This window comes from Ptychodera flava, chromosome 19 (assembly GCF_041260155.1).
Source record: "Ptychodera flava strain L36383 chromosome 19, AS_Pfla_20210202, whole genome shotgun sequence".
In the NCBI taxonomy this organism is placed as follows: domain Eukaryota; kingdom Metazoa; phylum Hemichordata; class Enteropneusta; family Ptychoderidae; genus Ptychodera; species Ptychodera flava.
Genome location: NC_091946.1, coordinates 19,748,576 through 19,775,677, shown reverse-complemented (window position 1 = coordinate 19,775,677; position 27,102 = coordinate 19,748,576). Strand labels below are relative to the sequence as shown.

Below are 27,102 nucleotides of genomic sequence, written 5' to 3'. Positions count from 1 at the left end.
ATTTTGGACTAGCTAAACAAATTACTAATCTGATTACCTCTTCAAACAGAATACATTTCTCAGTGCTATTGGTGTTCAGTTCTGCAGACTGGTTTTCTGTTCAAATTTAGAACTTAGTTGACCATCTTCAAATTTCTGTGATTTTTTCCAGCCTCAGAAAGACGTCAAGTGAAGGAAAACAGCCAGTCTACAAAGACGCAAAGCTGAAACAGCGATGGAACTGAATCTTGTTGTATTCCACAATAATATTTAAGTTTCTAAAATTCCATTTTGTGAAAACTTAACTTATTTGAGCATCCTTGGAGCAGTGGGATTTAATTTGTTATGTCAATTAACTGTGGTATGGTCTGCATTGGTGCATGAAAATTTATCATTTTTTCCCCAAATATCTGTTCAAAAAGAAAAAAGAACAGAAAAATTCTCTAATATTTCTCAAGCGTTTTTAGTTTCTTGTTCCGTGATTTTTAGTGACTATTCATACACAAATGAATTGTGCACAAGATATTTGCTGCAGTGTTCAGTTAAAGTTTTAACATATTTTAGTCAGGCAGTGTCAGTTATGAATTATGACTGGGCAAAATTTCTTTGTATCAAAAAGATTAATTTCCATACTGGCACAACCTCTGCCTTAATCATATGAAATTGATCTGAAACTGAACACCTCTTTATATATGCTCCGTGAAAAATGAATTCATTTCATATTCCTTTGCCTTTTAAATTGTCAACAGCCAAGTTTAATGTTCAATTTTACCGTAAGGGGCTTTTCTATTTATTAATTCTCCCTCTATCAAAGGGCTGCTGTTCACAAATGCCAGGTTGATTTTTGCTGAACCTTTGCGCAATACTTCATGAATTTGCAATTCAAACCATCTCCCAGAAGTTTCAGTGAAAGGTACAGTCACTCATTCATAATCTCAATTTGGATGAAATTTTTTTGAAAACCTCTCAGATACTCTAAAAGTTGAAAATGTTTGCAACTAGGATTCTGTGTTTTGAGGTGTCTTGAGCAGGAGACACGCACACCAAGATTCAACTGGGCAAAATGTGGATTAATATAAAAAAAACCCAAAGAAACATAAGCTCATGCTGTCTGAGGTGTGATCAGCATCAAAGTGCCAATTTACCTTTTTGCAGCCCTCTTTTAAAGTTCATTCTGAAAAAACCGATGAAGTTAAAATCTTATCACAGATTTGAAAATGTTATCTTCTCTGTTTTAGATCTATTTGAAAAGTATTTCATAACTTAAAAAGGTTTGTTGTGCATGTTGGTATTTGATGTACTAAATGCAAATTTTTAAATCTTATCTAAACTAACTTTTACTGTTGACAGAGATAACTCTGGAGAGATTTTTAACCACCTTTTAAAATAAAAATAAAAAACTTAAACTCTTGAAAATATTTTGACTATTAAAATATTAGGAATGGTAGGTTAAAAAAAAGCAAAGCAAAGTTTGGAGTGAGAAATGTAAGTTATCTAAAACTTAACAAATTCGATTCTTTTTAAGTGATTTTCCCCAATAACTCAGTCACAAAGTTTGACTTTTTTGTAATAAAATGATAAAACACCCCAAGTGTCACAAAAGTAATGTATGAAAATATTTGCATGCAGTAATCTTATTTTCTGTCACTGTAAATTTTTTTTAGTTTACTATAGTGATTGGATTCCTCAGGCCTCAGAATGTCATGATTTGCTTGCTGGCAACACCGGCCGCACTAGTAGTCCCAAGCTTGCTGTAAAAAAATATTATTTTGTTTGGTACCAGCTTCAAAGAGGTTACTGTCTTTTTAAGATTGGTGTGACTACATGAATACTATTTATCTCTTTTATCATCATAGTTTGACCCAGTCCTATCCTTTCCCATGGCAAAGTTTGACCTGTTCACTTTGAAATGGGGGTGGAAGGGTTTATGGTTCCAGTATACTGTGACCATTTGTAAGATACTGTTTAGGAGAATGTCAGTATGTGGATGGAAACATCCATCTTGCAGGATGCAGGACAGTTTCAAAAAATTTGCAAGTATGGCTGCGTGTCACAGACTTCCATATCTGTGATGTTGGTGCAGGGAAACCCTCCTGTGAAAGAAAGAGAACCCCTTTAAGGTTGAAAGTTTTTGCAGCACACATTTCACACAAGTTTCGCGTAACTCGTTAAGAATTGTTGGGAGGTACATACCTCATTCCACAGTCACAAACACACTTCAGCAGTGATTGTTTGACATAGGTTATCTAAACTAGCGAATTTTTTCCGTTCCACCTTTAAAGGTATACAGTCACCTGTAATCTAAATATGCCCATATATGGTCAAAGGGGCGTTCCTTGGTATTCAAAATGCCTGTGCGAGGGCGCTGTTTTTAAAAAGCTTAAAATCTGTGATTGGTTGGATTTTCTCTTTCCATGGTTACTGTGGCAAAGTTGGAACAGGTGACAGTATACCTTTGTCTACAATCTTGTAATATCTTCTGTAAACTCAGATGATGATTTGCGATGAGATGCAATTTTTTTTTTCTTTCCTGTGATTTCTTTCAAATACCTGAATCACATTTCCGTTAAAAATGTCAACAATCTAAATGCACTTCTAAAAATTTCAAGATAATATTTCTTCTATAATTTGATTTTATCAGTTAGGGATTTCTTTTGTGATGTATACTTTCTTGTTTAAAAAAACCCTGTAAAATCAAATTTTTAGACTTGCTATTTAAACTGTTTTTACCTCATATCTGAAGGACTTGGTTCCTCCTCAATGCAATGACTATTCTTTGTTAGAATATAAAGGTACTATTCCACAAATGCGTTGATAATATGTTATAACCCTGATCTTGTGAAATCTTATCTTCTATTGAAGATGGTGTATTTTTTCGGGCAGGTGTGTTTATGTATATTATTGGTGTTTTATTCTTAAATAATATTGTCTGAATATTAAGGCTATTTCTGCTGTTGTTAATTTTTCTGTTTTATTGATAAAAATGAAAATGATGAATGTCTTGTGTAAATTTTGGATGTTGAATATTTTAACTTATTTACCTCAGCTTTACATTATAACCCAGGGTTGCTGTGCCAGGGTTAGTACCCGTAGCATCCCCTAGTTGTTCTGTGAAATAGTGTGGTCCACCGTACAACAATAGGGCCATTCCATTTGTACAGTCACCATAGGGGTGTTATATAGGCAAATGTTTCTCATGGATAATGTCGACCAGGATAATTTTGCTATCTTTGTCTTTTCTTTTATTTGATGCAAGAAGTAACATGCTAAAATTTTGGATTATGTCGTTGCCATTCTGTTTAAGATATGTAACTTAATCCTTTGCACCCTGGCCCCCTGGTGACCTATTACATCATGTGGACATTTTTGTCCGAACCAGGTTCAAAGAGTTAATGCAGTTTCAAAGGACACAAAATGTACCATGAGTGGTGTATGAATATTCATAATTGATAGTGAAACATTACCATTTGGTTTGAATAACTGACTCTTTTTACCACTATGGGTTGGTCCATACCCATTGTTGTCAATGTTGATTGTGGACCTGTTTACAAGGCATTGGGGTGAGCAGGTTTAACAGTCCTCAAAAAAAAGAGACTGCACAAAGTCAAGCTAGAAGTTAGTGCTTCAAGAATATGAGAGTTTGAAAGGATTTTTTCAGAACTATCCATGTCATATTTCAGTCAGCAGAATGTCACTGGAACAGAAAAGAAAATAGAAAATTACCAACCAAACAAAAACAAAAACTAGGGATGACAACACATAGCAAGTGTTGTTACATGTAAGAACATTTTGTCGTGCCTATTTGAGTTTTCCTGTCGCAATTAGATATAAATTGATTCAAACCCAGAGAGAGGTGACATTCAGATTGTTATAAGAATAGGTCTTATCATGCAACTGAATAATGCTTTACTTTCGTTTATCCCCATTACAATCATGTTCTGAAAGGTGTTATAGAAAAACTTGGTTGGGTGTAACCTAAAATATCAGACAACAGACACAATCCATGAGAAACATATCAGCAGCTGTCTGGAAGCAATTATTTACTTCTTTGCTTGTCTTTCACAAGTTGTATATGAACTGTATCAGTGTAACTTCTGTATGTTATCCATATATGAAGGTTTTTTCAATACCCAGGGAAGCTCACATAGCCTGCATAAATCTTGCACGTAAAATTCATGAAAGGAGCAAAAACTGTGAAAATCAGTGAAAAATTGTGTTCATTTGCTGTAGTATGTAGTAGTTTATCCAGATAGCATAGTCTATTGGTTTTTTTCTGTGACAAGATGTGCAGTTGTCAATCTTTGCACTCTATCTCACCATGTCAAGGTGTGTCCAGATCATTATCATGGGACTTTTCACTGTGTTTTTAATGCTATAAACCATTTTGAGTTTGTTTCTATGGTCAGTCGGACCATATAGCATGTGATGGGAGATGTATTGAAATCAGTAAAACATGTAACATTTTTCATACCATACTCAGCCATGTAGACTGAAATTTTGCTCCCATTTGTGTTCAATTCACAGTACTTTCAAATTATGTTATTAGCACCTTAGTAGTAATCTTGTGTTTTGCATTTCCATCATTGTTGCATGTAGCATACACAGACAGCAAATGTATCTTTCTGTAAATGCCAACACTGTTAGTCAGACGTCTAGACACACCCACACATACAAATTCACAAAGTTGAATATGTAGATAGATCAATATACAAATGTGTATTCACATATAAGTATGCACATACACACACACACACATATATATATATAATATATATATATATATATATATATATATATATATATATATATATATATATATATATATATATATATATATATATATATATATATATATATATATATATATATATATATATATATATATATATATATAGTGTAGTGTTAACGGGAACTAAGGCAGTTTCAATAGAACGCCTACCTTGAAACTGCCTTAGTTCCCGTTAACACTACACTATTTTGCTCTGGATTCGCACCATCGAGCACTCTGCCAGCAATACTTTCAATGAACTTTCATATTATATATATATATATATATATATATATATATATATATATATATATATATATATATATATATATATATATATATATATATATATATATATATATATATATATATATATATATATATATATATATATATATATATATATATATATATATATATATATATATATATATATGTGTGTGTGTGTGTGTGTGTGTGTGTGTGTGTGTGTATGTATGTACTGAAGTGTATATCTGTTTACACACAAAATACATATGCACATTCATATATATGTATACATATATGCAACAGACACATATTACATAGATACATAGAGAGACAACAATATAGCTACATACCCACATACATGTGTACACATACATATATGTACGTTCGTACATATATACAAATATCCAGACATAAAATGCATAGAAGTTCTCATGTCAGTCCTTTGAAGGCTACAAAACATCACCCATGTTGGTGTTATGGAAAATCTGGTTTTGATCTTTGTTCTGTACAAAGCAAGTTTTCCTTCAATGTCTGAGGTGTACAGTGTTTACCCTGAATTTTGGTGTGTGGTCTGTGAAAGAAGTCTTTCAGCTTTCAATTCTGCAGCTTGCCATCTTGAAAAATTAATGAACAATCTTTGATTTTCTGAACATCTTTATTGTTGTTCCCTTAAAATATGTGGTAAAATTTTATCAGGTTTTATCCAAGGATTTTCCAGTGTTTAACTTGATTTGGTGAAGAAAATTTAGATGAAAAAAAAATGTTTTTACATTTTTAAAGTACTCATTTTATACACTGAATTGGTTGAGTATTTTTGATGGCAATAAATGATTATTCAAAGCATGTATTTGTGAGTTTGTTGTTTGTCGTACAATGCTGTCTGATTGTCAGATATGTTTAGTGGTGGTGTGTGCATTTTGCTGGAAGATTCCTCAAGGAAACTTTCAACCATTGTTCAAAATCAAGAATGAAAATTGGGAGTCACCACTCAAAGTTTGGTACTTTGGAAACAAATACCGTAAATTTTGATGATTGTTAAATTCAAAATGGCCGCCATCCGTTTGATAACACTATGGGGAAAAATTTAAAGTTTTGATTTTCAAAACTAAGCCAGTGAAAAATTTCATCACTCAATGAGCTTCAAAATGAGCCCTCACAGTTGGTAGACTAAAAGGTATTGTTAATGTTTGAGAATCTGAATACCTGTATTCAAGGTACATTCTGTCCAGTCTCCCATTACCCAGACTGCTCTGCGGGGCTCACATCTTGCGAGAGCCCTGAAGTGCAGTCTGGGTAACTGAGACTACATTCCACACAGATTCTAATGGTTTACTGCAACTGATGCATTGTCACCAAGTAGAGGGATGTTAGTGTGTCCTATCAGTAGGAACTAGCACAATCTAAAGCTTTATAATTTTGAATAATTCCAAAGTAAGTAATCTGTTCATCATACACCAACTTTATTGTGTGAATAAATATAGTAAGTAGTTCTGTTTAAGATTTCACAGTTCAATTGAGCTGGCATGTAGTTCAATTTGATTATCAAGAGAGTCACTGCAATATGTGGGAAATGAAAGTACATTGCTTAAAAGTCTGCTAAAACATGCACCAAAACTATTGTAAGTAGTTTGTTCCAAATGCATACAGGTAATTCAATGATTTTTTTTACTTGAAATTGATGTAGCTTATCAGTGATTCATGGCTTTTTTTGTTCAAGGCTTTCAGGCCTGATTTTCTGGTAAAATACCTGAATTACCCCTATCCAGTGGTGTTTGCTCTTGCCAACATTACTATGTGGGATAAACTTGGCGTCTAGTCAGTGGAGAGCGCCGCCAACGCTTGAATCACAGCTACCGTTGAGGGCGTTGTTCATTCGCATTGCAAAAAGATTTTGTTTCTGCTGGTTTTCTGGAACCTACTCAGTGCTTCTGTGTAACATGCAAAAATGTGCTTTGATCAACTGCCGATTGATTTTTCCCTTTTCTTACCTGTTTATGAAAAATGGGTCTAAAAGTACAAAATTCCGAGTACGCCTGAGGTTGGAATATGATTTTCAAGTACATGAACACCTATGTATCTGTGCTTCACAGCAATTGACTCATGATTACATGAAGAGCGAGGGAAAAATCAATTGAAGAATTAAGTTCTTGAACAGTAACTTTACATTCAAAACACTCAAGTGTCCATGGTCTGGTTGTATACTGGTTGCTATGAAAATGTACCAATCCTTAGGTTTCGAGTAAAATGACAATAAGTCAGGTTTGATGCTGGTTGCTATGAGGGATGAGAGCAAACAGATCTTCAAAGTTTGGTGACTGGTTTTCAGTAAAATGACAGAAGTTAACAAAATCCATTGCCCAATCCCCGAATCAACTATTTTATTTTCCTCCTTGGAGATATCAAAGTGAGATGACAAATTTTCATAACAGAGTTCATTTAAAGTATCTATGAAAACCAAAATGTTGAATTCATCATTTTCAGAGGAATTTGTTCCAGAGCAACAACTTGTCACATATGCATTTAAATATTTCAGTTTAAAAGGCAGAAAGTAAGACATACAGACACGACGAGCATTTCACATTTTTATTTCGAAAGTGGATAATTTATCAGACCTAGGTTTAAAAAAAAACACAAAATATCTAAAATACAGTGACTGCCAAGTTTGTGTGATATCAATGTTGGAAGAAGGTAAAAAAAAAGTTGGAAGTACATTTGCACACTTGCCAATTTGTATCTGTTTGATGATAGAAAAAGCCTTGCATCAATTCAGTAATTCTTTTTCTCACATTTTTTCAGTAGACCTTGTATCATTGTAGGGAGGAGTGTTTTCATAAATTATATATACAACTCAATTTTTTTGCCTGTATTGGAAGAGTTGCCTAAGTGTCTTTGTTTAATGTTTACAACCTTATTTATTTGTCACAGAATTTGGTTGCCCCAAGTTTGACCCTTGACCTCTGACCTTTCATGGCCAGATCAACCAAGACTATATCAGATACTTGGGTCATGTCAATTGTTACTATCATGAATTGATCAGAATCTTGATGCATCAGTTATAAATTTTTAAACACTTTTTTGCGACCTAACTTTGCTACACATGCAATCTTTTAACAGGTTGGATGGATCTTTGTACATGGAAATGGCGGGTGTGCGGGTTGTGATGGAAATGGTGACACGATAACTGTACAGCATTAAAAGTTTAATGGTGTTGACCTTCAGACAGGGTCAAAGGTCACAGAGCTCCAAGACTGTGTTGATGTCAACCTACTGCTTGGGTCTGCATAAAACGGAAATCGAAATGAACAAATCAAAGAGTTGATATAATGATTTCTTTTCATCTATAAAATCAACAATCACAAAAATTTCATACATTTCTATCGCCACTTTTATTGCCCTTCTCATAAATGAGAAAAATGAAGCATGCTTGTGGTTATCAGGGCAAATCGAAGTCGGCAAAAACAGATCACTCTAATTTTTTCTACTGAATGGAGAAACCTGAACAATGTGATAACATCAACTCTCCAAACCTGATAAGCTATATTTTGGGAAACATGTTGCTTGATTTTAGATAAAAAAATACAAGTTTTGTGATTTATTTTAAACAAAAAAACAAAGAGAATTTGGGTTTAAAATTTGGTAGTGTGTTCTAGCATTGCAGAGACTTCAGGAAATGGTAATACAGAAGAAAGTTGGCGATTATTTGAAGAGTGAAAATAAACCACCTGACCTGACAAACTACATCACTTGTAAAGGAATATCATACATGTCTTAAAGGAGGCAGTTTTTTTAAAATTCCTAAAAATGTCAAAACTGAGTCTTATCGGTATCAAATTTATACATATTTTTTTCAAACAAATATACAAATTTTGGCAACTTGAATCATGTATCAGACCTACAGTGAAATTGCCACTTAAAACCATTCCATTTGGTCAGGAATTCTACTATTTTTATGCATTCTCCTCTCCTTTCAATGTTAAATACCCTTCCCCCCCATTTGTAGTAAAAAATGGATTAGTCTTCCATAACAAATGGAATAATCCAGAAAGTGCCACTTCTATTTACAATCCTTGTCATTTGAATATAGCCAACCATTTTAGCATACATTAACACCCATATCTTTCATTGAAATTTCTTTCCATGAAAGTTGTACAGGGTATTAAAAGAAAATTCTGGTCGCTGCTGGCTAGATGGCTCATAGAATTCAAGAAATGTTTTCAAACAAAAATGAAAACTGATATTATACAGTTTATATTCCTAATGCATAGTCATCGTTAATTTCCTTTTTTTCTAAAGATACAGCTGCTGATATTTTATTTTTTTTAATCAAAATTCACTTTTATACAGAAAAAAGCAGTCTGATCTTGTAATTAAGTATATAGCACGTACTTAAAGAAGTTTATTGGTAATTCAGACAAGCTGCTTTCTGGTAACAACATAAGATTGAAGACACTATGCAAATGACCAAATTGTAAATTACCATATACAGTAATTGCTTGACCATGTAAGGTTACAACAAAATATACATGGTCATTGCGTTGGTTTCGCCAAATAATATCAACAGACACTGCGCCAAATAGTCAAAACAAAATATGTCCGCATATGGAGGAATTTTAATACATAAATTTGAATAGTAATGAGATGACCATATAAGGCAACGTTTTGCAACAATGTTGTAAAATGCATTATTCAGCTGCCTCCTGCTCATCTTCATCGTGTCCTTCCTTGAGCTCTGTCCACTCTTTCTTGTCTTCTTCTTCCTCTTCTTTCTTGGCTTCTTCTTCTTCTTTCTTTTCCCTTTCTGCTTTCTTCTGCTTCTGTTTTTCTTTCTGCAATTAACGGTGAAATACAACAGGTCAGCACTTTGAACATATTTTAAAAGTTGGGCTTAGCAGTCCGTACACACGGAAACGTAAGCTGTTCGGGTGAATTTTTGGCAAGGAATTGTCTTTAGACCAAAAAATGGCTGTTTTCCAGAGGTTTTGTGCAGCAGATATTTGGAAATCTTCCATGGAAAATTTAATTTCTATCTTGTTTTGACACTGGATCACTTTCTAGCATGTTCCAGGAGTATGACTTTCCCAGAGTGTAGAAATCCTGGAATTGTTTGAAGGTCAAGTAAAATACACCGAAAAATCTAGAGATAACTATAACAAATTTTTAATGATATTCAGTGTGGAAAAGAATGTACCAAATTACCATCTTAAAATCACATTTCTCTTTGCAACATTTTTTTAAACATGACCTTTATATAATTTATATGTTGAAGGTCGAAAGTTTGACATTATGAGTATGTGCACAAAGGATAAAATCATTAAAACTTGATGATTTCGAGTGAAATCCTTATAACTGGAGGTTTCACAAATTTCTGATTTTTTAGCAGATTCGCTTATCAGGTTAACTGCTGCCATACTGACAGACAATATTGTACACGGTTCACACGGTGAACGGCGCACTACACTACGCAATGACATTCACTACTTTTCAAATGCACCCATACTCCCTAGCTCATTTTACAATATTGTCTTTACTCATACACCCTAGCTGAGTTTACAATATTGTCTTTACCGGCATTCCATAGCTCGTTTCACAATGTTGTCTGTACCCATGCTCCCTAGCTCAGTTTACTATATTTTCTTTACGCACTCTCTGAGTTTACTCAATGTTGTCTGTTCCTCTACTCCCTAACTCAGTTCAAATTATTGCATATAACCATACTCCCTAGCACAGTTTACGATATTGTCTGAGGTAAATGTTTGACCTTTTGAAGCAGAAATTTTCTGGGATTTTGAAAAACCAACTTCTTCAGAAATGCCACAAGTTTACTTAATTCTTGATTCAGTGTGATCTGCACAGAACTACATGGCCAAATACTAGCCACTGGTGTTGAAATAAGTTAAAAAGAGCTTACAATAACAGGTGACGTGTCTTCAACCCTATCATCCCCATTTTCCCATCTATGGGTCCACCCATCCCATTGCAAATAATGGGACATACCAAACTTTGATACTGAAAAGGGGTAACTCACCCTATTCTTTTCCTTCTCCTGTTGCATGAGTTCCCACCAGTTTCTGGGATACCGGGCGATGTTATCCATGAACTGCTCATTTTCATCCCATTCCTGCTGCCATTTGAGATGATTATATTCAGGTTCCCTGGCCATGATTCTTTTCAGGATTTCTTGATTTTCCTTGGTGACGCGGAGGAGTTCTCTCTGTCTCTTCTCACGGTTCAAACTGTGAGAATAAAAGAGAAAAATATTAGCGTGATTAAAAACAAGTCCGTATTGTCAAAGTGTCAAAGACTGATGATCAAGTGGCTGATTATTGTTTTTTTACTCAGCTGTAACGATGTGAAAATCAGTTGTTACAAGCGCAATGCGCATCTGACATGTCTTTGACTGGGTTACAATGTCATTGGTGATCTCCGATGTACTGTTGAGGAGTTTTTAGCAATTTAATGTGTTTTTATACCTCTATAAAACCATGTTTGTTTTACCTAATTTTGCATGTCGTCCTGTGTTTTAGTGGCTGTCTTTGTTTATTTTTTACTGTATATAGACAATTTTCTTAATAAGTCTGAAATAAAATAATTAAGAATCGTATACTGCCTTACTGTGAAGGTTTGATAATCAGTGTGTCCTATATGTATGTGTGACTATGTGTGTGTGTGTGTATGTGTTTCTGTCTGTGACTGGTTTATGGTTGCCAGGGCTGTATTTCTAAAAACATACACTGAATGAACTTGACTTACATCACAGATGCTGAAACTCACAGATCTCTGCTTATGTCAGATGTGGAAAGTTAAAGGTATACAGTCACCTGTAATCTAAATATGCCCATATATGGTCAAAGGGGCGTTCCTTGGTATTCAAAATGCCCATGTGAGGGTGCTGTTTTTAAAAAGCGGCCACCCGCTTAAAATCTGTGATTGGTTAGATTATCTCTTTCCATGGTAACTGTGGCAAAATTGGAACAGGTGACAGTATACCTTTAATGGCTCTGTTAGTTCTCTACGTTTGAAAGAGGCAACAGTACTACAAGAATGCTGTTCTCTGCTATTCTCATTTTGCTGTAGACATGACAGCAATGAACCAGCAAAGGTCAAGATGGAGCCAATCCCTGCAATTTCTTTTCCAATTATTTACATATTATTTTTTTTTTTCACTTTAATGAGGATACAGTATTAGGATGCAATGAAATATGACAGTTTGAAAAAATTTGGAAAATGAAATCTACCTTTTGTAGTCGTAGATATTTCTATTGTCAACTCTGCCTCTTGTTCTCATAATGATAGACATCTTTTCTAGAAGAATTCTGTTGTCACGTTCTATGGTGGCTAGTCTCTCTTCTTCCAACTGCAAGATAAAAAATAAATGATATCAATAAATAAACAAATAAATAACTGATATTAGGACTGCCAAGTGGACACCTGAAATTGTCTAATACAGAAAATTTCATACCACTGTTTTTTTAGTATACACTTTATAATAACACTACTTAAAGCTGTTTTATATCGATCGGAATTTTGTTCAATCGTCTGGATTATAATCATCAGACATGTCAAGAAATGAAAGTTCACAATGAATACAGTACAGACCTCAGACTATTTGATGATTGGCATTGGAAAGATGACAAAACAAATTACATAGAATCTGTGGAAGATATTTTCAATGGCGCATACATGTACTCTTGATGAAATGTGGTGTTGTAGTGGTAACTGATTGGGAGAAATCAGGTGAGAAGTACACAGCAAAACTGTTTAATTTCTGTTGCCAAGAGCTACCAGCTTGATTCTCACTCTAAGCACTGACAAATTCACAGATCAGATTCTGATACGCCCTTTGAAATAATCACTCTGTATTTGTCTCAAATTCAAAAGCCTCTGTAATGGTCTTTTTCCAAACATGACAATGCTGAGAGTTAATTTCCTCTGAAAATAACATAAGATTACACAAAATAAACCATCTGAATGAGCCAGACTGCAGAAAGCATCAATCTACGCCACATTTCATTTTTTATGATTTTCTCTATTCAAGATCCTCAACAGGAAAATTGCTTCCTTCCTCAGTTTAGCTTTGCACTGTAATTTCACTCACTGCATTGTTGCCTGCTCTGAGTGCGGAAATGAGAATTTTTGATCAACTGGCCGGAATCAAAAGTATTTACATAACAGTGCCTGTTGACTTGACCAAAGAAAAAAAAAATTCAGACACATGTTTAGCGTAGTCTATTTGGTAGGGATGTCACATTTCGGTCTTTAAATCTTTGATGGATTTCACAGCAAGATGCATATCAAGACAGGTAACTGCAAGTACTATTATCATGGAAACCGGAGATGAACATGCCTGTTGCCATGGCAACCCCACAAAAGCTGCATCTATGATGACCACCAACATTTCACATATCGGGTTTCAGAAAGAGTTCATTTTACAAACAGCTCTAAATACCGCAAATATGTCAGAGTAATAAAGCTACATTTCATGTATGATTTGATGTCTTTTCATGTGTTTTTGTTTCAAAATTATTCAGATGAGATTATTTTATTTTGGTCTAACATGTTTTTAATTATTTACAGATCTACGGACGGATGATGCGTCTATTGATATTTTAGTGATCCGGCAATCAATGGATAGTAATTCAAATGACACAACTGACACTGAGTGTTCAATCAAGTATTGATATTCAAATGTATCTACCATCCATGTGACAGAGTATTCTAATCCTGCTTTTGCGACATCTCGTTTTCAGCAAACTGTGACCAAACATGTACAAAAGAACAACTGACAATGAAAGTTCATAAAGAATACAGCAAGACATAATCCCATCACAGTTTTACAGTGTACAGATCCAAACTCACAATATTCACCTGACATCTGCCACATTGAAGCACCAAAAGCAATGTAGTGCTGCACATTAAATATTGTAAGTTTTTCACAACTGCTGAACTGCAACATGAAAACAAAATTAAACCCCTTGCTCTCACCCCTGTTTCTCTGTAGATGGATTCACCAACCCTAAATTGAAAAGAATGGGGATATACCAAGGTATAGTCAGTAAGGTATAGTCAGTCAATGAAATACAACCCTGGTTCACTTGGAATTAAATTATACTCTAGAGATAGTTGACCACAATAATATTTGCTTCTTGGAAAGATAAAAATATCAACCATATGGTATTATTCGCAGAGTGGAATATACAGGAGTTCAATACATCACTACTTGACTTATAAACCATCATCTTTGTGTATGTGAAGTAATTAATCATATTTACAAGTTTTATGTCATAAATGTCATGCTACAAGTGTGAATATTTTTATGAGTCGCTTAACTATCATGATGAATTTACGAATTTTCAGCAGAATTAACAAAACAATTTTCCTGTTGCCATGGAGAGCGTTTACTATGCAATGAACACGTACATGTTGGTGTGGTTTTTTTAAAAACTGTGAAAATAAGACAAGGCAAATCAAATTGTTCGTTTGTTTATCTGTAGTCTTTGTCAACATATTTGATAAATCTGTGTGTCTGAGTACGACAGATGTAGATTATTGAAAAATGCCCAACTAATGCGGGGGAGATAAAGCTTCCAATAAATTATAGAAACACAGTAACTGGATGATGTCAGTTTCGTTGAATATAAACCACTCGATTTAATTAATTTTGATACAAAGAAATGAAGGATATAGAAGAGAATTCAGATTGTGAAATCAACACTGAAATTGCTTCATATAACATTGCATTAGCCTGTGCGTAAATCATATTTGCTGTGAAGTGTCGTCTAAATTTTGTGTAACCAATTCAGTTCATACACAAAATGCTCTGCTTTGCTTTATGTTTTAAACTGAAAGCTTTGCTTTTTTTTTTTCTTTCTTAGGAAAGTTGACTGATGAGGAAATTCTGTAAGAAATAAATAAGAATTAATCAAATTACTGTCGCTGCTGAATTTATTTCCAATCAACAATTGAAATCCGCTCATCCTGCACCTACTAAATCCTCATTAGCTTTTTAATTGACATGGATTTTATTAAGTATTGAATCTTTATTTTTCATTCATTTCAATTAATACTCACTACAGAGTATTAAATGCATGCTACATGGCACAACGAGACAAGGAATACAAAGTTTTACAGGGTAGTTAAGGCAATGTGGAGTTCAAAATTTTTAACTTGTTTAGAAATTCTGGCATCTTGTGGCTAGTTGTGGGTACTTATAAAATCTTCAATTACAAACTGACACAGGCGAAAAACAACAGATTGGAAGGTGGATTACCGTACTTGCCATCAAAACTTCTTATGAATGGACCATATCAACAACAAACATATTCACAGTCAACGGTCATGTGTCACAGGTTACATTATATCTACTAGTGCTAAATAATTCAAAATATATACACACAAACTCACTAAATAGATATTTGTTTTGATAATGCTTACATCTTTTATTTATTTCTGTTTAACCATTGCCATGGTAACAGATGCATGATTGTAAAATATTTATTCATACATGGTTTCATCCAATCTGCCCTACATCGGCCAAACTGTTTGGAATTTTGCAGGACTGTGACATAACTACTTTGAATTATTAATTTATTAATTTTATTTTAATTATTTCATTTTATTAATTATTGATGTTGAGTAGATGTTGTTGGACTTATTCTTATTTGTGTCTGTTGACTGTGAATTTAGTCAAGTTGGCGAGTCGTGCACTGTAGGTATTGTACATCAATAATGAACTATCTACAGTGTTGTGAACATGTAGCATATGTCTATAGCTATATGTTATCCTTTTCAAATGCTCCACCTAAAATATGGTAAATACTTTCAATTTCCTGAGTAAAATATTTTGGTCTGCTAAGCAGGCACATGAAATGCGGTAGTGGAATATTTGAGTGTCTGTACTATATTCTTCACTGTTGGACAAAGATGGTGTGATGGGCAACCATGACAGTTCTTGATAGGTTTGTGTGAAGGGTGATTCCAGTGACTTGGGAATATTATAACTTTTTAGAAATATTCCTTCTTGCTGAGATTTTTGCCAGGCCAAACATTTTTAAAACGAGAAATAAAATTAGCTGAGAAACATTATACCTCTATTAAACAAGATTTTTTAAATTTTATTTTTAGAGGAAGAAGTTACTGCAAAAATTGACCCAAAGCAGAAGTTGATATATGCCATTCTCATTAGCAAATCCACAAAACACATTTATTCAAACCATTTTTCTACAGAAACGATGAAAGCTACAAGGGTTTGCAATCTTATACTTGACTTCCTACATCATTGGTTGCCCTGGCAACAGACCACCACTGTAATTGTTTTGAGTACAGCATCTGTCAGAGACACATCAAATAAGGTAACTGATATGGTATATAGGAACCTATCAAAGTGGATAGTGCATATTTCATCGATAAAAATCTAAACTGACCCAGACAAGGAATACTGAGCATACAAATTATACTCTCTGAAAGGCTCTCACTGTGATATATTAACACTGTAATGCCAATTGCCGTATGAATGCCATGGTTTCGAGTTTCAATTACCTCCTCGGTTTATGTTGTCGGTGTTTGTTTTCCCACTCTGTGCAATCAATCACGTTCTGGACTGCTCAAAGGAATTCTCAATCATTTCCATCAAAACTTGTTGATTTCAAGATCAGGCGAGGAAATCATATTCCACATTATAATGAAATCACATTCCATTATGGCTAACTTGATTTCCCAACCACTAGCTTTTTTTTTCTGTTCAACAATAAATTTCATAAGTATGGCTGAGCTAAAAGTAGCCTTGAGAAAAGCAGTGTTCATTTCCATCACCATTACAGTAATGGTTTTTACATTTCAGCATTGCACATATTAATTTCCATTGAAGAAACATACATACTGAAACATACATATCTCGTTACGGAGGTACTCAATTCTAACTGCAATTTATTATTTTACTAATCACACTGCTCACAGATGCAACCAAGTGCCACTGAATATTCTGCTCATCCATGAACTTACTTATAGGATTAAATTTCTTGAATTTGAACTAGTAATTGGATAAAAATTGCAAAAATAAATTCCTTTGAGCAATATTCAACAGGAATGTTTATCAGATCATTAGTACAAGCAAAATGTCCTTTCCAGTTTGGTCAAAGGAAAGTCAGAAATATTTGTTTCCATGGTTACATAAATCAACAGGTAGTTGTATCATTTACACATGACAGAACACTTCAAACCAAACACCTACTACTACAGAAAGGAAAAATAAATATCCATTTCCCACTCCTGCAAATGACAAATTACTTAGCAAAATTGTCCATTTGAACATTTGACAAGTTAAATACCAGGAAATATTCATTAAGTAAATACATGGTTTAATTTCAGCCTCAATTAAACCTTTTAACTCACTGAAAATAATCAAGAGCTCTTCATCGTAGCTTCTTAAAGTGATACTTCATGACTGACTGAATACTTCTAGTTTTCTTTTACAAAATTTTATGCAATTTAAATATCAGACTCACGTGACTCTAAAAGGCTTAATAATGTTTAATCTTATCTTGTAGATTTGCTGTATCTATCATGTACTGTGACACTGTCCAATTTACGCAATAGATCCTTCAGTTTGATAATTCTCCTTAGTTACAGATCTTGATAAAAAAATTCTGAGGGTACATGATTATACATGTATGAGCATTTCTGCATTGGTGTTCAACACAGATAAACATTTTTCTTTCTTTTTTTCAGAATGTAGTGCAGCCTTAGTTATTTCATCCAGATTTATCAAACATTCACACACTGCCCTACAGATGTTGAATTTGAAGATATCTTTCATGACTGTTGTAATGGGCTATCAATGCATAGTACCATAGACAGTATAAGGGGCAGTCCTTTACTATCTATGATAGTACATGCAGTGCCCAGTTTTTGCTGGGGTCTGTAGGTTACAGATAGCAGAGTGATAAACTCTAAATGGCATTTTTTGCATTTGCTTTGTGGTCAGTCTGTCACTCCTGAATGTTATTCATCATCCTCTACTTATAACTTATAACTTACATTGATATCCTGCTGGTATATTACACTTGAACCTGAAGAAAGCCATCTCATCCAGTGAGAATACGATAACTTAAATTTCAAGAGAGCAGAGCCCTGGGCTGTATAAGACATCACATCTCAGGATCAATGCATTCATGTTTGGCTGACGGTAATTTGATTTCTGTCCATCAGGCTTTAGTTTACCATAATTGAATGGTCTCTGGCAAAAAGAAGGTGAAACTAGGCTATAACATCCTGAAATGAACTCTTGGGTCAAAGGTTACTTTAAGACCCGGTATCTGCATAGATTAAAGATATATTATCATGAAACCTTTTCCCATATCAGCAAAAGATCGCAGGATTTATTTTCATTTAAAGTTCTGTAACTCTTTAGAATTCTGGGAAGTGTGAATTCTCTATATGGCTGGAAATGAATTAATATTACCAAGGTTTATCTGTATGATGTAAAAATTAACACATGGATTGGAAGCTGAGCTGTGTCTCCAAGCAATAGACAAGACAATGTTTAGTTCAGACAAACAAATTCAACATGTAATCTCAACTGATATCTCTAAACGTTGAATTGCACTGCTCATTTCCAAAAGTCTGACATTTTTATTATGTTATAAGAATGTAATTTTAAGCAAATCTCTGGCTAGTTTTATTCCCGTAATACCAGTAATACCGTAATAAAATACACTTTAAACCAATAACGTTGTTGTTTAGAATCTGCTTGACAACACCTGAGGAAAATTAATGAGGGTTGCCATGGTGATGTCATTCACCCAATGATAATTGACAAAATATTTTAATTAGACTATATCTTTCAGTAAAAATAATTTCTCTACCTGCTGCTGATAAAACGACATCTCACTGGTCTGATATGCAGAACAGATATACTTGCAAGGTGAATTTGACTCTTAAGATACTCTGATGACAATCATGGCTGTATTAAGTGAAAGACTTCGACTTTTGCTCAAACTTTCCTCGAAGAATCAACTATTCTCTTTCAAAGTCATGAATGAAAGTCGGGGATCACCGTGCAAATTTTGGTACTACAGAAATAAATAACCCAAGATTTACAAATATTTAAAATTCAAAATGGCCGTCATTCCTGTGTTAACTTTATGGAAAAAAATAAAATTTCTGAATTTTCAAAAAACTAAGCAGGTAAAAAGTTTTCTATCACCAAGAGCTTTAAATTGAACTCCCACAAGCGGTAGATCAGAAAAGAATTGTAAAAGTTTGAGAGTCCAAATATCTGTCCCCGAGGCGCGTTCTACCCTACCGGACATTTTACCCCTTTTGAAGGTGGTTGTTAAGCATGTGGATTTCAGAATGGGTGATATTATGACCTCTGATAATCGTAACTTCAGGTCCAGGCAAAACAGAAATGAAGACGTCTCACAACAGTGGCTCTTCACAGAAAAGTTTTTATGTAGAGCATAGCGGACAACCCAATTGTCTTGACCACTGCAGATGGACTGTGAACTGGGTACTAACAATACCTTTTTATGTCCGGTTTGACAACAGTGTACACAGCAGTACAAGTGCGCTTTGCTTGTCAAGTGGAAACCAGTGAAAGATATAACAATACGGAAATAAATTAAGTTTGTAATAGTTTGACTGCGGGGACTGTATTGCTTGTAGTTTTTTTTTCTTGCAACATAATAAACGCCACGGTATTCTGTTAGAAATATGTGTTGTGCATTGCTAAGTAACAATGAAATGGACATAGGTCACTGATCAACATGGAGTAGGATTTAGACTTCAAAGTCATCTGACCCAGGCAACAATCTGTAAGTGTTGGTAAAGCATGCACCACATTAATGTCTTGAGTTCCTAGTTGAAGTCAGTATTGAATTCATGAAACCTTTCATACTGAAATTTTTCAAGTGTCGGTTTTCCGACTCTGGAATGACTTGTCAGCGTTGAAATTTTACACTCCAATGGTTGTGACGTGACACTCGACATCCCACCCATACATACGCCATTACAGTCGACACAAAGGCTTGGACAACTATGCATGAGCAAACAACTGTGATAAAAGGTGCACTGGTCGCATATTCTAAGTCGTTGTGACCTTCAAAGCTAGACACTCAAAATCGTTCCCTTCATACTGTTCAACTTGTTTGAATTCTCTCCATACAGGTGATACTTGTAAACTACATGTGGACTCGGAAAATCTAAGACTTCAAAATGCAGAATACCGTGACTTGTTTTTACTCTAATAACTTTTGTAAACTACTATCATACTTGCAAGGATACAGGGAAAATCAGGAATATTTTACAGAAACTGATTCTAGTTCTCTAAAAATCTCATATTGCATATGGTTTGTCCTCTGGAATGATGTTTTAAATGCCAAGTGCATTAATAATGTCAAGTGCAATGGACGACCAAAGGCAAACTAAGATGATTGACAGCACATCAAAACTTTTAAATTTGAATACTCAAAATTTGAATTCTTTCCATGGTTAAAGTATACATACACAGAAAAAAAACAGATGAAGAAAATAGATCTTTAAAGACCATAAAATTAGTAAAAAAACAAAAAATTTTGAGGAAACGCTTGGGAAAGAATTTTCTCATCACTTAACACATGAAAATTATTGATCTTTCACAGAAAATATTATATTGTTGTTTTTCTCAACTTGTCATGATCTAGTGTGTGAAATACCAGAGTGCATCTGAGCATTATGTTCGTTTTAACCTTCCTATGTCAACAGCCTTTCTGAACAGTGTACCACATGGCAATATATATAATTCATATAGAGGATTATCTTGTACATTCACACTGGATAACAGCGGTTAAGAATGAGCATGACAAAATATGCTACATGTACCAGTAATCTAGAATCAGCAAGTCAGTTTATTTTGACTGAATAAGAAAAACACAGCTGGATGGTTTGAACAGAGAAGAGTGGTTTGTATATTACATGTATACTTATAACATACATTTCAGGAGACATAATTTTGGAGGGACTTACCTGTAATTTCTTAAGTTTTAAATGCAGATGTACGTATGTCTTTGGTGCTTTTGTATCAACCATAGGTTGGGCCTCCTTAACCTGCGTAAGGAAAGAGACAAACAAATAAAAAAATAAAATTAATTCTGAATAATCCAGGGTGTTGACTGGAACAAAAACCAGATGTTGTGGATTTTCTTATGCTACAGCCCTGAAGAAAAGCGGGCATGTGTTTTGGCTTCGCTCGGATTTCATTTTCTAAAATTCTCATTTCAACGGTGGCCCCTACACGCCACGGAACTCTATTACTTTTTAATATAAACTCTAATTTTTCTTGACAATATCTTTATATTTGTGAGAGATTTTATTTATCCACCGCAAACTTTTAATTTTGTACGGGCAACTTTATCTTAACATTATCTTAACTTTAACTTCTCGAAAGTAGCTTTAGTTTTAACAATAAAGAAAATATGTTTCTCAAAAGTATTTTTTATTTTGTAAAACAAAACAAACGTAAATTTTTTTCAAGATAACAGACTCCCCTACACGTCATGGAAATTTATTACTTTTGAACATAAACTCATATTTCTTGGCAATATATTTAATATTTGTAAGAAATTTTATTTCTTCACAGCAAACTTTTATTTCTGAACGCAGAAACTTTATTTTGGGGTAAACTGTTTTTAAAAACTTTTAACAAAAACACTTTAACTTTTAAAAATTAACATTAACTTTGAACAAAATATTTGTTTCTCAAAAACGTTTTTTATTCGAAAAGAAGTAAAAATTGTTCACAGCAAGAGTTTAAGATATTTGCTGAGCGCGAACTGAGTTACTTAAATGACATAACCTTATGTCCTTAGAGCAGAAAACTTAAATTCTTAAAGAAAAGTTTTATTTTTCAAGAGTAAAATTAATTTCTTTATGGAAAAAAGATTTTCTCAGAGCAGCAAATTGAAATATAGTGAATAAATTTTTTTTCTCAATGGAGAGAAATTATTTTCTGAAGACAACAAAACTAATTCCTTCAAGATATATTTTCCACATATGAGTGTGGTTTAAGAATTTTGTAAAACTAACTGAGAGAGAACGAAAAAGGGATGAAAAAGTCAAACTTGCTTTTCTTCAGAGCGAAATTTATTTCTGAGAGGAGAAATCTTTCATGTGAGGGCGCAATTACCTATAATGCACAGCAAACTCTTTCTAGAGAGAGTAAACATATTTTTGGGAAGAGTAAACAATTTTTCCGACGAGCAAAACTAATTTAACGGCGGCGGAAGTTAAAGTATCCCACCATGCAACACCCAAGTTTGATGAACCAGAGTCTCCGAGTTGGTAGCCGGTATCAGACAGTTCGTGTTCATGTCGGCTACATGGACGATCTGCTCTCCGAGACAACCATGACTGACTTCATCGGCGGTACGGGCACGCCTGCCCGGCCCTACCCTGCCTGCGTACGATGCTGTGTGTTGGGGCCGTATAACGCCGGGAACTCACAACATCGTACACAGGGCTACGGGCACGCGGGTCAGTTGCTGCTGATCCATAGCCCTACCATTCCCTGTGCTGGTTATGTTAACCAGCACAGGGAGTCGTAGGGCTACGGATCCGCAGCAAGCGGGTCAGTTGCCACTTGTCTGAGTCCCCGAAGAACGGTTTTATGTTTGAGTGATTCGTCCTGACGGCAGACGGTGTGCGACGGGACCGCATTGGGGTTCTTCATAATAGCTCTGCATGACATAGCCCTGCGAACAGGTCTGTGTGTTCCCGGCGTTATTATACGTTATTAGAGAGTTTAGTTACACGTAATTACGTGTAACTAAACTCTCTAACGTATATAACGCCGGGAACACACAGACCTGTACGCAGGGCTATGCATGGCAGGGCTGTGTGTTACCGGCGTTATACAGTCTCCCACCACATAACACCGGTAACACACAGCACACACAGCCAATGTGTGTGATATTCATCTTTTCTAAGAGGAGAAGCCAGATTCGTAATTTATAGAAACTGAAACTGAACCGAGCCCGCCAGATTTGACCACAGTCGCGGACTGGTTTTGACTTTCACGTACGTGTGGTTTGCGGGGTCAAAAACGTGAAAGTCTACCAGCCCGTAAAAGGCATATCCCGTCCGAAAACACCACAGCTGTGGACCCACAACTACTGTTTTGAACCAAGCTCGACTGTGGTCAAATCTGGCGGGCCAGGTTCAGTTTCAGTCGAAGACTCTATCAATTACGAATCTGGCTTATAGAAAAGATGACTGTCACACAACATAACATTTCACAACACAGCAACTGATGAGGAATAGCTCTGGATGGCAGGGCTGTGTGTTACCGGCGTTATGTGGTGGAAGGCCGTATAACGCCGGTAACACACAGCCCATGCACAGCTAATGAAGGAATCCATGCGGTCCATCCCGTCGCACAACGAATCACTCAAACACAAAACCATTCTTCAGGACTCAGACAAGTGGCAACTGTTGGACTGACTCGTTTGCGTGCCCGTGCCCATAGCCCTGCGTACGATGCTGTGTGTTCCCGGCGTTATACGGCTCCAACACACAGCATCGTACGCAGGCAGGGTAGGGCCAGGCTAGCTGCAGTACAGTACAGCAAACCGTCCGACCCAAATACCTAGGTAAAACCTCGAGGTACTGTACTGCAGCTGGGCCGGGCTAGCGTGCCTGTATCGCCGATGAAGTCAGTCATGGTTGTCTCGGAGACTCTGGGTCATCAAACTTGGGTGTTGCATGGTGGGATACTTTAACTTCCGCCGCCGTTAAAATAAAGTTTTGCTCGTCGGAAAAATGTTTTACTCTTCCCAAAAATATGTTTACTCTCGCTAGAAAGAGTTTGCTATGCATTATAGGTAATTGCGCCCTCACATGAAATATTTCTCCTCTCAGAAATAAATTTCGCTCTGAAGAAAAGTAAGTTTGACTTTTTCATCCTTCCTTTTTCGTTCTTTCTCAGTTCAGTTTTACCAAATTCTTAAACCACACTCATATGTGGAAAATATATCTTGAAGAATTAGTTTTGTTGTCGTCAGAAATAATTTCTCGCCATTGAGAAAAAAGTTTTATTCTCTGTATTTCAATTTGCTGCTCTGAGAAAATCTTTTTTCCATAAAGAAATTAATTTTACTCTTGGAAAAACAAAACTTTTCTTTAAGAATTTAAGTTTTCTGCTCTAAAGACATAAGGTTATGTCATTTAAGTAACTCAGTTCGCGCTCAGCAAAAATCTTAAACTCTTGCTGTGAACAATTTTTACTTCTTTTCGAATAAAAAACGCTTTTGAGAAACAAATATTTTGTTCAAAGTTAAAGTTATTTTTTAAAAGTTAAAGTTTTTTTTGTTAAAAGTTTTTAAAAACAGTTTACCCCAAAAATAAAGTTTCCGCGTTCAGAAATAAAAGTTTGCTGTGAAGAAATAAAATTTCTTACAAATATTAAATATATTGTCAAGAAATATGAGTTTATGTTCAAAAGTAATAAATTTCCATGACGTGTAGGGGAGTTTGTCATCTTGAAAAATTTTTACTTTTGTTTTACAAAATAAAAAATACTTTTGAGAAACATATTTTGTTTATGGTTAAAACTAAAACTACTTTCGAGAAGTTAAAGTTAAGATAATGTTAAGATAAAGTTGCCCATACAAAATTAAAAGTTTGCGTTGGAGAAACAAAATCTCTTACAAATATTAAAGATATTGTCAAGAAAAATTAGAGTTTATATTCAAAAGTAATAGAGTTCCGTGGCGTGTAGGGGCCACCGTACATTTCAACTTGGTGAGACCTCTTTTCATGGCCTTAATTAAAATCATAATAAAACGTGAGCTAATATATGCCCTCCGTGACGCTAACAGTAGGGTTATATTGCGGCATGTTTCTGATGTCCGTTTCTCCCTAGCTACCCAAGCTGTCACACATGATGTTCATTTCTTTTCGATAAGGACTCAATTGTTTGGTAGGTTAAATCCAAATTTTATATCAAAATATATCTGCTGCAGGGTGCTGTTACAGCTGAGCTGATGTACATTTCATGATAACTTGGCATGAAAACAATGCTGCCTGAGCGCGTATAGCTGTATGGCAAGGATTTATCAGATGTTTATATCTGAAGTTAGAATATTATTATTGATACGGATTTAATATTTGCTGCGCTTTCATGACATTTTTTAAATATGTTTGAGGTACTTTTTAATGTTGTTCAACATCATTGATGACAGTAAATGTCAATTGCAAAATGTTGGTTACAATGTCAAATTTGTACAACTACAAACATTCACTGCTCCAACATGACAAGAAACTATGGAAATAAACATACAGTGAATTTTGATTTTAGATAGTTGTATTTTCATTTCACATGTCGGATATATTAATGATTCAGCATATTTATGAGCCATGTATATTTGTATGATTATCAACAGTCAGAGAGTCATGAATTGTTAGCGATTTTTTTCTTTTATCTTTAATTTTAATCTTTCAAATATTACAGTTATGACATTTTATTACCATTGGAAAACTGTTTACATCAATTTATTACTGTTGGTATATTATTTCATTGTCTTGTGCCAATTGTAGTTTTGTTCAAAAAAATCTTTACAGCATGGCAACCTCAAAGATGATAGCCAGTAGAGACTGTGATGTTTATCTGAAATTTGTCCCGTTCCTCTTTCCACGGAATGGGACGTAATCCCATTTTGTCTCTGACTCTGAACCTGTGTTTGTTTATGGAAGAATAAACATATTTTTTTCGTGGTTTCTCGTCTTCAAACACCGTTTCTCCACCATGGAAGGACCGTACTCACAACGTATTTCCGACTGGTTAAATTAACGATTTTTAGTACATTGAAACCGTGGTGAAACAAGATAAATGTTATAGAGTTGAGGTGTAGGTAGCCCCAGACTGGAGTCTCCATGTCACCGCGTTTCAATGGCACAGAAAATCGAATTGCTCAAGCAGGTCGCCATGACTGGTTGGCGGATTGTTGCCTACAGTAGTTGTAATTTGGGTTGAAATTTGGGTAAAAGCAGACCCACATATCGCCGTCTGATAAACCCGAGTTCGGTGAACAGAATTACTTGGGGTTGAATTACCGATAATGTGATGTTTACCGATATAATCGGCGTGAAATTTAATCTTTTCACACGATGATTTGATTGTATTGACAATGACACGAAGCGACGAGATAAACATTGCGAGATGAAACAGTTTGTTCCCAACAGACGCGCTCATCGCTTGTGGATATATGATGGGCAGAGTTTTGGCGAAATAAAGACGGTGTTATTTGGGTGGGGAATGTGTCAAAGTACGCCTTGAACGCCCTTCGCTATAGGATACTTGTTTTGTTTCAGAAAGCTAATACCGGGCTATGTGAATGCGGCCCACTCCCCACGCATACAAATCACTTGAAGACGCGAGGGTCATTTTATTCGCAGCGAGTGTCAGCATATTTCGCAGCGGGAAACGCTCTTGGGGTTGCATCCCTGCGAACAGTAAGACAGAGTTTTCTGAAAACAAACCCGGAATATGTGAAACAGTGTCGTGGGGAAACTGTCACTTCCTGGCTTCTGTTAATTTACCCCGCCACGCGTTCACATAGCGACGTGAGTCAGTGAGCGGACAAAACGCGCGTCGCGGCGTTTGTTGATGCACACATTACTACCGCCACATTGAACAATGTCTCACCTTCTGCCGATGTTCATCGTAATATTTTTGGTCCCACCTCTGTTGAAGGATCCTACTCTGACAGGGTAGGATTGACTGATAGGCACGGTGCATTTTTGAAGTGAAATCTTCGGTAAAAATGCTCCTGAAAACTGTAAATCTTGAGTTACGTCACGTTCGCCCTTTCTCTTCCTTCGTTGTCAATTATCAGCAGCTGGAAACATAATCGGCGATTGACCCGGTTTGTTTGACCACGTGACATTTATCACCATGACGATCTAAGCGCGTCGGACGATTCCATTATGCACTGTCTGTAACAAGAGTCGAGTGAATGCGATAACATGAATGTGACAGGTGTATTTTTTCCTATCTCTAAACTGTTTACTGTAACAGAGAACTGTCTAGAGGTAAAACTGAAACAAAGCGAGATATCAAATGTAGCATTTTATATGAC

The 27,102-nt window shown here is 35.2% G+C and overlaps 2 protein-coding genes across 3 annotated transcripts in view; one reads left to right on the top strand and one right to left on the bottom strand.

Annotated features, from left to right (window-relative positions):
• LOC139118821 (retinoblastoma-associated protein-like) overlaps nt 1-4,451 on the top strand; it is a 66,019-nt gene extending 61,568 nt beyond the window's left edge. For both annotated transcript variants that reach the window (XM_070682304.1, XM_070682303.1), the window contains exon 25: nt 152-4,451. In XM_070682304.1, coding sequence (XP_070538405.1) covers nt 152-207 — 56 coding nt within the window. In that variant the 3' untranslated portion in view covers nt 208-4,451. The remainder of the gene's footprint in view (nt 1-151) is intronic.
• A 3,114-nt stretch (nt 4,452-7,565) lies between these two features.
• Nucleotides 7,566-26,888, bottom strand: LOC139118820 (sperm axonemal maintenance protein CFAP97D1-like). The gene is made up of 5 exons (XM_070682302.1): nt 26,670-26,888; nt 20,996-21,076; nt 12,232-12,350; nt 11,022-11,229; nt 7,566-9,822 (listed from the first exon to the last, which is right to left on the bottom strand). Exons 1-5 carry the CDS (start codon nt 26,760-26,762, stop codon nt 9,679-9,681), a joined length of 645 nt encoding a protein of 214 aa, XP_070538403.1. The 5' UTR covers nt 26,763-26,888; the 3' UTR covers nt 7,566-9,678.
• Between the last annotated feature and the right edge of the window lie 214 nt (nt 26,889-27,102).